This window comes from Plectropomus leopardus, chromosome 7 (genome assembly GCF_008729295.1).
Source record: "Plectropomus leopardus isolate mb chromosome 7, YSFRI_Pleo_2.0, whole genome shotgun sequence".
In the NCBI taxonomy this organism is placed as follows: Eukaryota; Metazoa; Chordata; class Actinopteri; order Perciformes; family Serranidae; genus Plectropomus; species Plectropomus leopardus.
In genome coordinates this window covers 10890798-10909085 of record NC_056469.1, presented here as the reverse complement: position 1 = coordinate 10909085, position 18288 = coordinate 10890798, and the positions used below count along the sequence as shown (strand labels likewise).

The window sequence follows — 18288 nt, the reverse complement described above, 5'->3', positions numbered from 1 at the left end:
TTGCATTGTCTGTCTCATGTCTTCTTTGTATCATTTTATATAATGAGCTATTGTGTGTATTATTTGTCTTGTCTGTGTATTTTTGTTGTTGTTGTTTTGTACAACTTATATTATGATGTTATTGTGCTGTGTCTTGTTTTTTGACCTGCTGAGGGACTGCAGATGCAAATAAGCTCTAAACTATAACCTGGTATGTGCATCAAATGGTGACATTTATGTTTTAAACTGTGAATAGTCCCTTTTATTTAAATTAATTAATCTTTTCCTCTGAGAAAGAATAGAAGGTACAAGGTAGATTTATTGTCATTTTTCTTAAAAGTGGTTTAAGAAGAAATGAAATTAAAGTTGATCCTAAATTCTGCTAATTGGGTGGAAAATTAAGTTGCATCAAAGGAAAATGCTCAAATAAGGTTAAGGTGTTTCAAATTTATATGTACAGCGCTTGAGCAATTGTACTTACATACAGTATCAAATATTTTTAATCCTTGCTCAAAATTTCTTCATCAGCACAATTTAGTCACAACATGTACTAATCTTTGAAAATACTTATCTACACTTGACATATAGCAGATAAACCAAGGACACTGTGTGTCTGTCTAACACACACACACACACACACACACACACACACACACACACACACACACACACAAAACACAATGCACAGCTAGAAGAATGACATCTGCTAATATGTAATAATCCTGCTGTCCGAAACACATAATAGTCATGTTTACTGTCTGTCTGTATGTGAAGCTCTTATACAAGAGCTCAAGTGGTTCATATTTATTCTGCTGCTATAGGAGACAGACAGAAAGAAGACACTTGCAATTTCCCACTATGTCACACTCACTGTCTCGTTTCGGATGGATCAGACCACACAGACACAAAGACCAACAGCTCAAACACGAGAGACCATGACACACAGATGATCGGAAAAAAATAAATCCCCAAAACATATCTGTAATGCTTTTGGTACACTCGAGAATTTACATCGACGATGAATATGATAAAAGAGCAGATAGACAATTCAAGAGCTATAGTAAAGAGCGGAGAGGGAAATATGCTGCAATTAGGCTGGGAGCCTGACTCATTATTACAGTTATGTCTAATCTACTCTGATGTTGCATTAAGACAAAGTGCACCTGAGGCACATGCAGGAGCACTGTGACATCAAATGGTCATGGACAATATCAAGAGGTTGACTCTACTGAAAGAAAAGAAAAAGATATTATTTTCTAGCATCTTTCTTGCATGATCATAATAATTTGCTCTTTACTACACCCACATGGATACACAGAAAAGTACACTTACAACTAGTTTTCATCTCCTCTGTGTTTGATTATTGTATTTTCTCCTTCAGAAAACAGAGACTTCCTGGTTAAATAAAGATTTAAAAAAAAACATAATAATCTGACACTCAATTTTGCAAGACAGAAATAAAAATCACTATTTCTATTATTTGATGGAACTGTTTATTTCTTCAATTAAATACAATGACTGCCATCCACCACTCTCTCCTCTGATCCAATAACATGAAAAATGACATGCACACATTCACGCTTGAACACATTCACACATGAAGCCATGTGTCAATCATACGAGGATATTAACAGCATTCAACATGTTATAAAACAGGCAGATGACATGAAAAAAAAAATCATATCAGCTTTTAAAACTAAAATATTACTCATTTACCATTCACCCTAAACAAAGCCATAGTGTTAGAAAGTGCTAGAAGCCACGAGTCCCTGTATGTAGAATAACTAATACAACAGATACAGATACCAGAGCAGCCTTTCATATTTGATTTGTAAACTTACTGAATGAATATTTGTCTTCCAATAAAAAGTTATCACATTAGGGAAAACCTTTGCTTTCCTTTTAAATAACCAAAAAAAAAACTACAGCTGAAACCAGCTTTTTTTCAGTTATTTAAGAGCAAGAAAATCTTCTCCAAATGTGACATATGTCTCGTGAAGAAATTAAAATAAAGATAAAACAAATAAACAGGTTCAGCTCCTTGTTTGCATTTCAGTTCTTAAACCAGGGACTGCATGACAGAGCTCAAAAGTGCAATAGAAATATTTAAGGTAAACACACATGTGATCAATTATTTTAAAACAAACAATGTGTTACTTTCACCTGAATCATATTCGACATTTGTCACCAAACGGATTCAAATGAAGACACATGCTGGATTATTTTCGTACCTGTCTTTGTTGGCATTTAAGTAAATTAAGTAACATGTGGAGACATCCTTACACAGTACAACACTTGCACGTATATTTACACAACAGCATGAGAACTGCAAACCAACGGCTGTCACCTAAAACTGTACAAACATTTAAATGGAGTAATGGCATTGAAACAACATTAAGTGCATTCAAAGTGAGAGAGAGAAAATCATTTACAGCATCTCTGCGGTGCTATTATTATATATCTTATCAACGAACATTTGGCACTAAATGTTTTCAGCATGGCTACACTGGTGTGTTCTGCCCAACAACACTGGTAAGTAATGGTGTGACTGTCTGGACCTGGCTGGTTCCGACTTTGTTTTGTAAGTTTAACCTGGCTAACACAAAATAATATTCACCTCTCAAAGAAGAAACGGCCATAAAAAGCCTGACGGAGAAGAAAAACGTCACTGCATTAAAATGAGTCAGTTGGCAGGTGTGTTTATGAATGCTGCCACAGGATGCCTGGCAGTCATCTCGTGGTAATTAATGCTCGTACAGAGCGCGGCTTAACACTTGTTAGACCCGTAATGTGAAATTAAAATCATAAACTGTGTGCAGATCAAACAGAGAGAAGTAAAAGCAGCTGCATGAGCTGGACCAAAGAAATTATTGTTGTGCCAGAAAGTGTCCAGTGTGGCCATTTCAGTCGCAGCTGTGGCAGTAACTCATAAACAGCGTCTTAATGGCTTGGAAATGGAGGTGAGCTTGGCACCAGTTTGTCCACGTGGTTCAAAATCTTGGCTAAACCGTGTTTCCTCTGTTCTGAACCAGCCAGTTCACATGTGAGCTACTGTACAGCCCCAAAAGTAGGACTGTTAGTGTAGACAAGTCCTGCTGTCAGAGACTGGTTACAGAAGTAAGACCTAGAAGTAGTGACAGACTGGTTATTGCTGGCTGATTTGACAAAGTCTTGCTGTATGCATTCAACATTTATAGCCATTTTTTCTAATACAGGATTCACATTAATTTACACGCTGTGCTGTATATTTAACTGACCTAAAATGTTTCATTTGATCTTGTAGGAGGGTCGAGGATAAAGCTCAGATTGTGAAAAGAACAATACCATGTTAATCAGAGGGAGGCTCTTTAGGACACCAAAAGACCCCTTCATTTAAACTACCTCCAAAAGAGATCGTCTGCAACTAAAACTAACATCCACAACACCACCGTGAAATGCTGGTATGACAACACACACAAACACACTTCAGCCACCAGCCATGTGGAACCGTCGTCATGTACTTTGAATGCACTGTTATCTTTTCACATATTTGAAGAAACTATATTTATTCTAAAAAACGTCTTTCTCAAGTTCAAATGTGTTTTCCAACCTTTAGAAACGTCTTGGCGCCTTCCATTGATAGAACACAGTTTACCTCTGCTATTGTCACTGACAGAAGGCTAAACACTACAGACGACGTCTATCTCTACAGAGAAACACAGTCTTTGGTCACTAAAATATAGTTAAGAATCAACACTTCCTTTCAAGTACCATAGTTAAGTGTCAGACAAAGCTGCTAATGGTTAAATATTTGTATATATGTGTGTGTATTTGTGCATATAAATAATTAGTATCGTGTTGATTTTGTATGATTTTTTTGACATTTTGGTAAATCTGACAGTTTGGCTTTTGGCTCCACATCTGTTTCTGCTTTGGTCCCTGTTTTGGTTTAATGTAGGTTGCAGTTGTATAATTTGAATGCTGTTAAAATACCTGCACATTGAAATGATGGGCTCTTAATGTTTTTGTAAACTGTGGGTCATATCATAAATATTCCTTCTCTTTTTTCTATGTAGCGGAGACCTACCACTTGAGACAAAAGGAAAGCTTTGTATGTAGGTTTTTGTGTGTGTGTGTGCGTGCGTGTGTGTCAGTGGAAATGTCCCATGGCTTCAGCAGCCTTCACTCTCACCACAGGATCTGGATCTTGGAGCAGCATCACTAAACCTGAGGACACAAGCACACCAAGAACACAGTCAATACCACAAGACAAACAGAATGATTTTGCTCAATTACTTTATCTTCAAAACTTTACCTTATCAAAACAAAACATGTTGACATTTTTACATTTTTTTTTTTTTTTTTTTTTTTACATAATTTACAGTTGAAAAAGGTAATAAATCGCAAATTATGTTATTGTAATACTCAGCATATCACAAAACATTTTAAATCACAGAAAATATTGTAACGTGACTAAAAAAATGATTATACTATCGTATCATGAGGCCTCTAGTCATTCCCACTCCTGGAAGAGAAGAGTGTGCAGTGAATCACCTTTTGTGATGGTTCCCATGTTGAGGTGGGAGAAATGCTCCTCTGGAAGATTCCCCAGCAGAAACCCTGATGAACACACACGCTTTATCATAAGGTTAATTCATACACAGTAAGTATGAATACACTGTTTCTGATCCATATGTCAAATCAGGTTGAGGAGGGTAAACGGCACGGAGCGAGATGACAGGTTCTAACAGTCGTACCTATGAACATGGCAGCTCCTGCTCTGACCTCAGGCCAGTTGCTCTTGAAGAACTGGATGACTGAGATGTGATAAAAGTTCAGCATGCCTGGAAAGTCCTGAATCTATAAACCACAAAACATGCAATGAACATCAAACATGAATACACGTCTTAGTTCAAAAAAATTATCTGTTCTGATTTTGCAAAGAATCTGTGCTGTTGCTCCTGAAATACACTTAATGTCATAACCAGAAAATTGACACCTAGATCTGATTCTTTTGTCCAGATTTCCACACAACTGTTACTCTTTGTAAAATAGCAGCAGAAAACATGCATCTAAATCAATCTAACTTTACAAAAGAACCCTCTGAACACATTTATAAGAAGGTGCACTTATTCAGCCAGGCTTCATGTTTGACTGTGTGTGTCTCACCAGGTACTTGGTGAGGTCATTGATAAACTCTCCGTAGTGCAAGCTCTTGTCTTCGTGGAGGTGGTTCTGAAACATGGCTGTGATCTGCTCTGATCCCACCACCGGAGCACACACTCGCATTGAAAACTTACACGCCTGGAAAGACGCGAAAACAAAATCCATATTAGTATTAAACTTTGTAAGAATTTGCCCTGTAGGTTCAAAATGTATTATTTAAAACAAAAGAAGTTTTGAAAGTCTGTGTGTATGCATACACATTTCCTTCCGTACCTTGACCACCTGTGGGTTTGGGTCAACCAGGTGTAACAGCAGGCTGACCAGAACATTGTGGATCTGGTCTTTGAACACTGGCTCCCCTGAGCCAAACTTGGACAAGTTCCCCATTAGGTGGATGGAAGCACAGCGGATCTCATCATTCTCCTGATGAGCACAGAGCCAGAGAGTATGATTAGTGTAGGAAACAACTTCACCTTCTCATAAGGCTGAACAGAGATACATAACACCGACAGCTCTGAATAACTAAAAGACACTACATACTGTACGCTGCATTAAGGGTCAACAAAATAATCCCTAAATAACTCAAGCATTTTTTTGGATAAAATACAAAATTCTGGATATTCTGAGATTCATCATACAATCTATATTACATCAAATAATATTTTAAAGTGTATCAACAGAAAACTTACGCTTTCCAAGAACGGTTTAATCTTCATGAAGATGTAGACCACTAATAAGTGGACGTTCTTCTTGTCCAGATAGAGGAGGACTTTAGAGAGACCAGACATGGCCTCCAGGGTAATAAGCTTACCTGCAGAAAGACCAGAGGCCAGAGATGAAAAATAGCATTTCTACTAATGACAACATTCAGGATAAGAGGCTGGGCATGTTGTACGACAAACATGATGGATGTGATGATGGAAGTGAAACCCCAGACCACTAGACTGTAAGTTTTAAGAATCACTGCAATCAATCAGGAGAGCCAGACAACAGATTACTGTGACTTTAGTTTTTCCAGCACAGGAAATGTCAGGCTGTCAGTCTACCTGGATCGTCTTTCTCCTCCATGCCCGAACTCATGGCTGCCAGCAGCTCTTTGGCGTATTTATTCACCTGATGGGAGAGGGATGTGAGAGTAAGAAAAATGTTATCTGTCAGTGATCTAACAGCTAGTTTGCCAATGGTAGCACATATTATGTGCTCTGTTGTGTGTGTATGTGTGTGTGTGTGAGATATACCTTTTCAGGTGATCCCACAGCTATGTTGCCTAGCCCCCGCACAGCCAACATGCGGACATTACAACAGGGATCGGATATCCTCTCCATCATGTTGTTCATTAACACATCAATCAACATCAACTCCGTCACCACGTGATGGTTTAAGAGCTGAAATCAGTGAATGAGAAACAAACAAAAAAAAAAGCTGATCAATATCCCGTAACAACTGATATGATTTTGTTTTCATACTCTGTGTCACTTACATTGGGGGTTAGGGATAATAACAATAATAATAATAATAATAATAATGATAATAATAATAATAATAATAAATAATAATAATAATAATAATAATAATAATCAAAAGACAGTTGGCAATAAACACAATATAAAAGTGAAGGTAAAAAGTATAGAGGCCAGTAAGTAATAGTAAATAGAAGAATTGATATAAAATAATAATTACAAGAATTACTTTAATCAAAAGCCAGACTAAATAAATAGGCTTTCAGCTGTAGCTTAAAAACGTTCACAGAGCCCGCTTCTCCTTTAGCTTTTGGAAGGGAATTCCATAATTCTGGAACAAAGTTAACAAAAGCTGGACTCACTACTTTCTTGTGGGTATAATTGTGCATATTTTTAAAACAATGCAATGTAGGTTGATCCCAAAGCAGTAAGAGCTTTAAAAACAAGTAAAAACACCTTAAAATCTTTTCTGAAAGATACTGGGAGCCAGGGGAGTGTAGCTAACACTGGGGTGATATGCTCCCTTTCATGTTTTGGTTTAACATCTAGCAGCACAATTCTGGATAAGCTGGAGTTTCAAAACTGGAAGGCCAGTAAAAAAGAGTACTGCAATAATCAAATTGATTTGAAATAAAAAAACTCTTGGGGACACACTCATATTTACTGCCAGAAAGTCAGGTGATGTAATACAAAGACTGAAGGTCCACATACAGAGGAAGTTGTGGTGAATGGGTCAAACAAAGGACTTCCACTCAGGACACCAGGTTCATGTCCCCTGTAAGTCAGTGTTGGCTAGCTATTTTTAAACTTCGATGACTTCGTATTTTCAATTTTCAGGATGTATAAAGCTGCTGAATGCACACTGTGTATATAAACTTTGGCAGAACCCAGTTTCTATACACAGTGTGCATTCAGCAGCTTTATACATCCTTAAAGCTTAAAATAATAAATCAGCTGATTCTAAAAATAATAAGCCAACACTGACTTACATACAGCATGCAGAACGTAATGCAACACAACATGTGAGGCCCCCCTGCAGCTGACCCTGAGTGGGCCCCTTTCCCTCTTTCCTCATTTCAGATGCACAACCAATTTAACAGACCACTTTATAAACACCGGACACAGATTATTGTATTGAGTAACTGTTCCCTTTTTAATTTTTCCCTTTACTTGATAGGACAAATATATCAGCATGATACCACAACTTTCTTCCTATGTGGACTCTTCACGCATTATACTACGTCACCTGACACTGGCAGAATTATTTTTCCTTGTAAATTTATCATTTTAATCTCAGGTATACTGAGTTTTCCATCAAAGTATTACTCCCCCTTTTTAAAAAACCTACAATGGCCTTCTAAACAAAGACATTTTTTTAAAAAAGCATGAAGCAATATTTCATGATGTATCACCTCAGAGAAGAAAGCAGTGACGGTGATTCTCTGGCATTCGTAGATGTTGTTCAAAGAGGGACACAGACACTCCACAATGGCGGGCAACCTGGGACCAGCGTGCTTAGCCATCGCCCTACAGACGAGACAAACACCCAAAATTATGCGAGCTTGAAGTGAAAAGTGTATTATTATTCAGTACATAGATTAACTAGTTATTATAGAGAGAAACAACAGTGAGAATGCAGGACAGGAAATATGTTTCAATCCTTCATTAAGATACGAATAATGCTTTTTGTTATTAAAGGTATCCTATACAGGAATTTTTGGTCACTAGTTGTATACAGTATCACCTTACTGTGATTCTGTAAATTCATCTTGGATGTGCGCTGCTGCTGGTCTAGCACCTGATTGCTATTTTTTGTAAAGTGCTTACGTCACCTGTGTTCTGTGCCCAGGAACGCACCTTGCCAGTAGTGTAACTCCTGTAATGTGTGTATTCTGTTCCTTCACTGCATCCCAGGCATTATCTTCATCCAGTCTCTTCATCACTTCATCTAACTGGGCCCGTGCTAACAAGATGCGCAGGGCATCAGCTGCAACCCTGAATCACAGAAAAACGTTATGTGAAATTGTTATCCCTCACACATACACTTAAATTAAATATTTATAGAGCCAACTCATCTTGATTTTGCTAATGAAAAAGGAAAAAAAAAAAGCCTACCCTGCCACATGGACGGAGGCAGTGTGTTTGGTGTTGTTGTCCCTCGGTGCTGAGACCCCGACGCTTGATCCGAGTCTCACAGTCAGACATGAGAAGAGCTGAGGAAACTGACTGACTGCTGGCTCCTGACTCTGTCCATTTAACAGCAGTTCTTTAAGACCACATGTCATCTGGAAACAAAGAACACACACACACACACGCCAACACACTAAAACGTGAGAATCACCTTTTTCTGCACTATCTATTTGATGTGGATGTGATGGCTAATGCAGAAACCAGCTGAAGAACACTGTGCAGGTCCTTAAAAATGGCTGTAGCAAATGTCTTTGTCCACACAGAAAGAGTGTATCCGTCTCTTGTGGATTTCGATGGAAGGCTCTTATTCTAATCAACACAGCATTTCACAGGCTGTCGTAACTGCTGGTGTTTCATTCACAGAAAGGGTCATGTAACAGCTGCCTGAAGCATGTTTTATTCATTCAAACATTTTATTCCAATTTATGCCTCTAACTACAGTGACTGTATATTACACAGACGTGGGACTAAATTTGCTGCTGCTGCTGCTCTGCTACATGCAGCTTTTGCCACACAGGCTTTGTAGACGTTATTCAGCGATTATAATCCAATATGCCTCTCATCAAATTGAGCGGATATCAGCAATTTTTCTCTAGTATCACTGAATCCACCTTTAAGAAAACTGTAAATGATTAACACATATCTGTGAGTGTTTGTGACTTACAGCCAGTGGCTGATTGGTGGCCACCTTTGTTGTCCCTCCTCTGATCACTGACTCCCTCTGGTCAACATAGGGCGCCATGATGAGAAGCTTCTCCATCACCATCTCAATGATCTGACTGGCTACAATGGGGTCTGCCCCCAGGGCCATCCACATCTCACTGGTCCAGCTGGACACAAAGACAGAAAAACTTAATGTTTAGGGAACTTCGATTCACAAAAAAAAGCAAGTGACAAGAAGAAGGTGAGTGAATGTAATTTGTGAAAACAATTGTGGTCATGCTGAGGTAGAGGACTTCATGAAGGTTTTGTATATATACCTGTCAAAGGGAATTGGTTGGTTTACTAGTGTACTGATAACAGTCTGCAGATGCTGAGAAGCCAGGATTAGTACCGTCTGTCCCACTGCCACTCTCACCTACACACAGACACAATGAAACAGCTCCCTCAGTGTGACTGAAGTTCAACTTAAGTGGCTATAGACCATGATGTTTAAGATATAATTACACATTGAGCAGGTCTTTACTTCAAAATAAGCCAAAAGGCCTCATAATCAAATCTTTATATCATGATTATTCAAAATATAATAAGAGTAACAAAAAAAGTATTAAATAATGAATATTCATGCTATATTGTCATACAGATGTCAGTTCATACCTGCTCCTCTGTGATGTTCTGCAGACGTACATGTAACACCTCTAGCATCTCTGGGACCTAACACACAAACAGACACTCTGTGGTTTTCATGTACAGTTGGTATGTGAGTCAAATAATTGATGTCTATATAATTATTGACCTCGGCAGATGCAACAAAGGGCTGTGTGAGAGCCTGTGTGTGTGTGTGTGTGTGTGTGTGTGTGTGTGTGTGTGTGTGTGTGCGCGGTGTGGTGTGGTGTGTGCTACCAGCTCTTGTAGTCCTCCTCCTCTGTTCTTCAGCAAAGTATTTAGGATGACAGATGATGCTCTGCAGCAGTTTGCCTGACTGTCGACCAGCCCTTCAAACAACATGAACACCAGTGTCGTCAGCTGCTGCTGAGGCAGACGCTTACTCATCACCTGACACACACACAGGGAAAGAAACAATTACACAGTATTACTGTATGTATGGGCTACCGCTGTGTCTGTAAACTTGACACAAACATTAAAACAACAACATTGATTATATGACTATTTTATTGTGGACAGAGGAAAGAAAATGATTCGGTATACTTGATATAATTTTAAGACCGTCTTGCTGAGCGGCACAAAGCGTACCTTGGTGAGGTCAGAGCAGGTCTTATACAGAACTGAGTGGTCTGGGTTTTCTAGTCTGTCTTTTAGAGGCAACAGGCTCTCCACAGCTTCATCTTTATAATCAAGGGAGAATCCTACACATGAAGAAAGGAAAAGGAGAACACATTTTTTTAGATAAAGTCAAAACAGCAAGTTTTACTAAAACTAGTAGGTAAACAGTTATTTTAATTATCAAAAAGTGACTTCAAATTAAATAAAATAAAAAGACGTGGGTAAAAAGGTCGTGGCTCTGTGTGTCTGTACCTTCATAGCGTAGCTGTATGTAAAGCAGTGAGTATATACAGTCCACAGCAGCAGTGCGTACAGCAGGGTGAGGGTCAGAACATCGTGGAGACAGTCGACCCAGCAGAGCTCCAAGGTTGTGGAAAGACACCATGTTCTACACAAAGATGCACAGAAGTAAAAGAAAGGAAGCAAAGGCAAAAAATGGATGTCACTCAAAACGTCAGTTTAAACATGAAGTGAAGACAAAATACAGACAATACTTTAGGCCACTGATTATGTTTGAATGAGTTACAAGAACTATACACCCACAGTTATCAGGATTATTATTAAAGCTTCCATCTGTGGTGTGCTGGTATAGTTATGAAAGAAAATAAAAAGTTCAGAAATGACAAAGACACAGAAATATGCATGTATATGTCCGTGTGTACCTTGACAGTGAGGTTATCCAGGTAGTAAGCCAGTATGTGAGCAGTCGCTGTGACAGCTCTCTGTCTCTCATGGTCCTGTCCAGAGCTCAACCATGATTCAATGTGCTGCACAGGATAGTAAAATACATCGTGTCAAAAGACGGAAAGATGTAACATATCCCAGGTGGTAAAGTTATTTCTCGGTGGTTCACTGGAGCAAATTATTCTTTTTAATGAGACAGCTGAACAAGTCAAGGGGATAAAGGAACAGAGACACATGAGAAAAAGTAGTGGGATTTGGTTATAGCTTGCAGGAATGCGTATGTTGCCCCAGAGTAGCCAAAAACTTACATTACTTGTTTGTTGTTGTGACACTTTCTTGGTAAGTCGGTCCTTGGTTGGTTTAAAGTTTTTGAAAGTACAATTATTTAAGCTACAGAAAAAAAGATGCTAAACAAAGCTATCGTCTTAAGTGGATATTCCTGAGGTTCCAAGAAATTAGTATGAAGGATTTTCTTTCGTTCAGCAATGTGCTGACATGTGATAACAAGAGCTGCCACCATTTGTAGCCACTGTAATAAGTACTCCATTTTTTATATATACAATCAGAAAACAACAGAATAATGACACAAATATTACTGATACTTGATACTGTGTTTAGGTAAAGATGATTTGAGCTGTTTAGTGTGAAACAAGCTTCACCTTGAAGACACTCTGGAGGCCATCAGGTGTGGGATCTTTGGCCAGTACACTTTTCAGCAGCTCCTGCAGTGCAGTCAACGTGTCTTTGTACAATGCCTGTATATATTTATGAATTAGTTTGACAAAATGACAGATATAATTAATGTTGAACAAAATTTATCATGAAGTTAACACATTTCAAAGGTTTGTGCACCTCTCTACACAAAAAGAGATATTAATAGGAAACCATTTATAGCTATCAGGTCAGTCCAGGTCAAATGGATCATCATAAACAGATGATTACTATAACCCCTTTCCCCCCCTTTTCTTTACTTCTCATGTAGATTATCCAGTTGAAGTTGTATATCTATTACATAAATACGAAGTTATGAAACAGACAGCTTTGCTTTTTTGCTTTTTACTGACTTTACTTACAGTTTCAAAATAAAGTGCAGCTATTTAATTATGAGGGTTTCGTGTGACTGGGCATTAGGTGCTCTCCCTGGGCCAGTTTGTTTTCTGTCTCCATCACCAGGAGCCATGACTAGCAGCCTTTAGCTTCAAGGAGACTATATTTTTCATTCAGAGAGAACTACTTTCATTTCCAAGTCATGATTTCAATTTGCACACAGCACCAGCCTCAGGTAGCTAGACACAAGCAGACGGATTACTGAAGTGCAAGTATCATGGGAGTAAAGTTTTAAAAAATGAAGAGAAAAAAAAGAAAACTGTATTTTATTTGTTTTTCTATATGTTGTCGTGTATAAAAAGTAAAAAATGAAAATAAACTGTAAGCAGACTACATGGTTGTTATAAGCTAATTATTGAAAACTGCATTTGTTTAGGAATGATTCTGTCTGGAGTTTTTTGATTCATATAAGTGATTGATTACTGTATTCGTGATCACTACAAACAGTTTCCAGTAGTTATGAAAGTTAAAATGAATGGAGGCACAAGACAAATACACAGCAGATTTGTGAGGTATACTGTATGTGTGTGAGCACACATCTCTGTCTGCTGTACTTCACCTTTCTCTGCTTGGGGTCCAGTATGTCCTCTTCTTTAGTTTTCTCTGGCGTGTGTGTCTCAGGCGGCAGAGAGAACACACTGTTCACACACACTTTCAGCAAGTCAAAGCTCTCGTTCTCACTCAGAGCAGGGTCCAGAGGCCTGAAGCACTAAAGGTCAAAGATAAAACACTGGACAGATGGACCGAAGACAGAACCTCCAGTAAGGGAACACAAAGATGCCACAAATTTTTGTGAACCTGCGTGACACACATCAGTCACTGAAGTTGAAGGATACATGAGGTTGGCACAGGTGGTCATCACAAGATGGCGTACTGGAGTCCTTAATGAATCAGCTGGCTCAGCCTTGATAAAATCCTGGCCAGTAAAGACATAACAGCGGGAGAAGGGATCAGAAAAGACACTGTTGTTGCATCAGCAATTAAACATTCACAGCGTGTTTGTGATGACTGACTACTGACCAGCATGACGGTAATGAGCTCCTGTTTGCGAGAGAACACGTAGCCTTGTCTCTTCACACACTCACTGATGGCTTTGCCAATGAGCCCAACACTCTGGATCAAACTGAGCTTCATAGTCAGGTCCTGAAATGGGTAAAGACACACAAATGCATGTCGACAAAACCCACACAAGACAGACAAACAGAATACATGAAAAGACAAACACAGATCAGAAGATTCAGGTCAGGAGGAAAAGTAGGCTAAATGTGAAGGAAATTGGATAATTGCAGTTTCCTAGTTGTCAGGAATGCAAACAACAAGGCCAACCGCAGACCCCCTTCAGCGGATGCATCTCTACAAGCGGCTGAGAATCAGCAAGCATATAAAACTGAAGCGATCAGTCTACTCAATCAGTCAAATCAATCCAATAGCGATATTTTAGATTGATCCTCCATGCCTATTGATGGAGAGATGTTTGAAATCAGAGTTTGATTAGAGGTTAGAGATTGGTTGAACAGCAAACCACCTGCAGGCTCTGGTCTGAGAAGTGACAGAACAGACACCAAGAAGTGTTGAAGTTTAGCAAGACATTTCCAAAGCCATTTTACAGAGAGAGAGAGAGAGTCATTGGTGAGCTTTAAAATAGTCCACTAAATGAAGGAAATAAAGAATGAATCAATGAGACAACCCTGTGTGTAGATAGTAGGGAGAAGGATCTAAAAGGGAAGGTATTACTTCATGGGATATACTAATTTCAGTTAAACTTGAGAGGGATAAAAAGTAGCTTGCGGAAGTGTACAGTATGTTTGCAGAACTAAACAGTTAGTCATGGTAACAGCCTACAACTGCATAAATAATGCAGCACAATCAGGAACCAGCTTTAGAGCCAAATACAGCAACCATAAAATGGCTTGTTAACAAGAACCTTTCCTTTCCGACCCATTTCATTAGACACAAGTAATCTAGTTAGCATGTTACTAATGTAGGTCATTTAAAAGACATTTTGTCTGTAATGGCCAGAGGATATCACTTAGGGGCAAATTCACATAAAGATTGAGTGGCTTTTGCAGCTACTAAACCTGCCCAAATAAGACAAAAAGAAATTGTGTAAATCTCAGCGCACCTGCAAAGGGTGGGATGCACCCCCACTGTCACTGCAATGCTAAGCAAACAGTGTCTTGGTGCTCCACTGTTTTAAAATACATATGGTGCAAAACTGGCCCTGTTTTATGTAAATAAGCCTCATTGCAAATAGATATAAAGCCACTCGGTTGTCTGCCTCCGCACACCAGTGAGGTTACTCTTACCGTTTACATCTATGTCTGTGAAAACATGAATGCTTCACACATAGAAGGTCTATAGAACAAGAACAGTTTCAAGGTGCACACCCAAGGCTCTTTAGTTATACCCAAAAACATGTTATGTGAGGTCACCGTGACCTTGACCTTTGACTTTTGAACAGATTGTGTTCACTTCATTCTGGAGTCCAAGTGGACGTTTGAATCTAATTCGAGGAAACTCCCTCCAGACAGTATTGCGGTCACAAAAATGAGACAGATGCAAGGTCACAGTGACCTTGACCTTTGAACACCAAATTGTACTCAGCTCTTCCTTGAGTCCAAGTGAATGTTTGTGTCAAATTTGAAGGAATCCCCTCATGATTTTCTTGAGATATTGCGCTCACAAGAATGAGGCGAATGCAAGTTCACTGTGACCTTTAAGTGTCAAAATCTTATCAGTTCATCCTTGAGTAAACTCACGTTTGTGCCAAATTTAAAGAAATTTCCTTGAGGTATTCTTGAGATATCCCGTTCACAAGAATGAGACTGATGAGGTCACAGTGGCCTTGACCTTTGACCTATGACCAGCAAAATTTAATCACCTCATCGTTGAGTCCATGTGAACGTTTGTGCAAAATGTAAAGAAATTCCCTCGAGGCATTGTTAAGATATCGCATTCACAAAAATGTGCTGGATGGACAGACATACAAATGTACAGCCACACAACCCAAACACATAATGCATCTATCGCTGACGCCCAGGCAAAAAAACAGTCGAATTTTTGGCATATTCGGAGTTGATAGTAACTGAAGCGCACTGACAGACTGCGATATTAAATCCCAAATATGGTGTCTTTCAAACACGTTTAAATTTCCTGACCGATGTTTTGAGTAATGCCTCTGCACTAAATTGGTGATAAGAACCTGAAGAGCAAAGTCTTAAGATTTCTGTGTTCTTTTTTTCTGTGTTCTTTCTTCTCTCTCTTTTTCTCTTTTACCATGTTCTTGGTGCAAGGCAACATTTTCCACATGGATATTTGCAATCAGATGCACAACTTTATTGCTGTGTTAGCGACATAATAGCATTCCCACAACATCTTTTGTGAATCAGATGGGACAGATAGCAGCTGCAGGTGATGTGCAATTCATGTGGCTATCAGTGGCCACAATCCATTCTTTGTGAATTTGACCCTGCAGGCTTTAGTGGAATCCCAGCTGCATTCAAAACTCACTGTGCTTTAGATGTAAGGTTGGAAACACAATATAGTAGCCATGTGACTAATTTTACATTAGTGAAATAGACTTACAATCCACCCCAAGTCCAGCTCAGAGTATCAAACACTGTAGGCTATTAATGTGACTGTAACAGATGTTTTGATAGTTTTCCTCTGTGAAAACTGGTCATGCGTGGAATCTATTTTAACTGACTCAATTCAACCACATCCACTGTTCTCAGTCTATGAGGAAATTACAAACTTAACCACCTTTCAATCCTACATAAGGTGTTTGATACTCAAAAGATTTTTGTGGTGTATCACATAAAGCTACATTTCACTGAGGTAGAATGTGTCCATGTGTCACCAGCACAATTATAATCACTCAGCAACATTAGTGTTGGTTGTGTTTTTTACTCAATAGTGTTCCTTAAAGTGTTTCAGCAGCTTTAGTTATGATCTCATGGTCTCAGTGGTTTAGTTGGTATTAACAGTACATGTTTGAGGAGTAAAATGAAGTAATTAAATAAAAACTCTCCTTCAAAACCAATATCTGCTCCACCACCAGAACAATTTAATTTTAGCGATGGATCGTTCATGAATGCCCTTAAGACACACGCACTTCAATCTAATTCTCTACCAGTGTGAAATATAACTAAGATACAGCAAAGTACAAGCTTAAAGAAAAAGTATTTGCTTTATTGTATCAAGCTGTTTTCTTGGCTTGAAGATTTTCAGTTAAGATTTTAGTTGCCACAAGAGTATAGAGTAGTAGGGAAAAAAAATACAAAGAAGAGTGAGGAAAAAGAGCAAGTCAGCCCCTGTATTTCTGTGACAATACCTTTGTCTCTACTTTAATCCCCAGAACCTGTTTAAAATAGAGATGATAAAGTCATGAGTGTACAAATAAATACAGCAATCTTACCCATAGGTCTAAATTTATAGGTGCCATTTTTCTTACGCAAGCCCAGTCTGGTGTGTTCAATAGTGATGTCAGGGCTGTTTCTGGTTAAACAAAAAGGATTTTAATCTTTATGAAAAGGTCTGTCTGTGCATAGATTCTTTCCGTTATGTTGAAATAATAATCTCAGCATGTCAGTGGTAAAACAAGCTCTTTAGGAAGACATAAATTGACAGGTCCACGTTTTTTAAAAAAAACTGAACTTGTACTTTAACTAAAGCTGCATTTATATTATAATCATTATTCCATTACATGTAACTATCTGTTTAATATTGTTAATAAACTCACCAAAGTGGAACATTGTTGCCCTGGAAACTGACGTGGTTCTGGGATGTCTATTCTCAGTGCAAAGTCTAATAACATCTTTCCACCAAAATACCAACAACTGGCTTTCCACTCCCTCACTTGACTAACTTTGTGCCTCTCTTTTATGCTTTTCACAGTGGTGGTCATTGCACTGCCATTAAAACAGGGCCCTATATGTTTACTGTCTCAGCTGAGAAAGACAAATCACCATTCACCATTTACTGCCAATGCCTGCTATACACACACGCAAAGTTAATGAGGAAGTGCTCCCTTAAATTGAGGCCAGTGTTAAATGAACACTCTTACAGCGAATCAATTTCATCATATTGCTATAAAAATGCACTTGAAGCCAAAAGAGTAAACTGACATTAATGAAACATCTTAAAATTAGCAGCCTACTTGCAACCATAGATGACCACTGAGGAGGCTAAAATCATACAATTCAACAGATCCAGTTTGGATTAAGTTGGAACATAGAAAACTACTGTAACACTAACTGGTATAGTTTTATATGGAAATTAGTCCTGTTCATCATTTTTAACATAGCTTTTATTACAACTCTTACTCTTTTCTCTGTATGCACATCAACCGTATGAAATTACCCCCCATTAGTATTTACATTACCTTGGTGTTGAAGTGTTTACTGATGCAGCGAAGAATGTCTTGATCAATGCGGGTCAGGATCTTTTCTGGGGGTGCATTCAGAGCCACTTGACCATAACACAAGATTAATGTGCTTTTCACCTTCTCTACCTCAACATCGTTACGCTCCTGAGGAAGGGAAAGGAAGGAGAGATGAAGACAGACAATGGAAGCTGAACAATAAGATCTTCATTTGTGATATTTTAAAAAAAGTTTGAGTACTTTGAGAAGGTTGAAGATGCTCGGTGACTTCTTGAAGGCGTCTGACTTGCCAAACTCTTCCAGCTTAGCCAGAGTTCCCTCTAAGTGGCTGTTGGCACACAGACCGACACCCATTGCAACTCCCTGACAGATACAGATGACACAAACCAAAAGTTA

General features: G+C 38.7%; 1 protein-coding gene across 1 annotated transcript in view; it reads right to left on the bottom strand.

Moving 5' to 3' along the window:
* Positions 1-1453: 1453 nt before the first annotated feature.
* mroh1 (maestro heat-like repeat family member 1) overlaps positions 1454-18288 on the bottom strand; it is a 30420-nt gene continuing 13585 nt past the window's right edge. Inside the window, exons 21-45 of the mRNA XM_042489667.1 lie at positions 18133-18255; positions 17893-18039; positions 16843-16869; positions 13530-13652; positions 13346-13425; positions 13069-13210; positions 12062-12157; positions 11381-11485; positions 10971-11106; positions 10689-10801; positions 10338-10490; positions 10092-10148; positions 9755-9852; positions 9439-9604; positions 8700-8869; positions 8442-8579; positions 7997-8111; positions 6363-6509; positions 6171-6237; positions 5814-5935; positions 5398-5547; positions 5128-5262; positions 4716-4818; positions 4513-4578; positions 1454-4185 (exon numbers count right to left, since the gene is read on the bottom strand). Coding sequence (XP_042345601.1) covers positions 4109-4185; positions 4513-4578; positions 4716-4818; positions 5128-5262; positions 5398-5547; positions 5814-5935; positions 6171-6237; positions 6363-6509; positions 7997-8111; positions 8442-8579; positions 8700-8869; positions 9439-9604; positions 9755-9852; positions 10092-10148; positions 10338-10490; positions 10689-10801; positions 10971-11106; positions 11381-11485; positions 12062-12157; positions 13069-13210; positions 13346-13425; positions 13530-13652; positions 16843-16869; positions 17893-18039; positions 18133-18255 — 2856 coding nt within the window. The 3' untranslated portion in view covers positions 1454-4108. The remainder of the gene's footprint in view (positions 4186-4512; positions 4579-4715; positions 4819-5127; positions 5263-5397; positions 5548-5813; positions 5936-6170; positions 6238-6362; positions 6510-7996; positions 8112-8441; positions 8580-8699; positions 8870-9438; positions 9605-9754; positions 9853-10091; positions 10149-10337; positions 10491-10688; positions 10802-10970; positions 11107-11380; positions 11486-12061; positions 12158-13068; positions 13211-13345; positions 13426-13529; positions 13653-16842; positions 16870-17892; positions 18040-18132; positions 18256-18288) is intronic.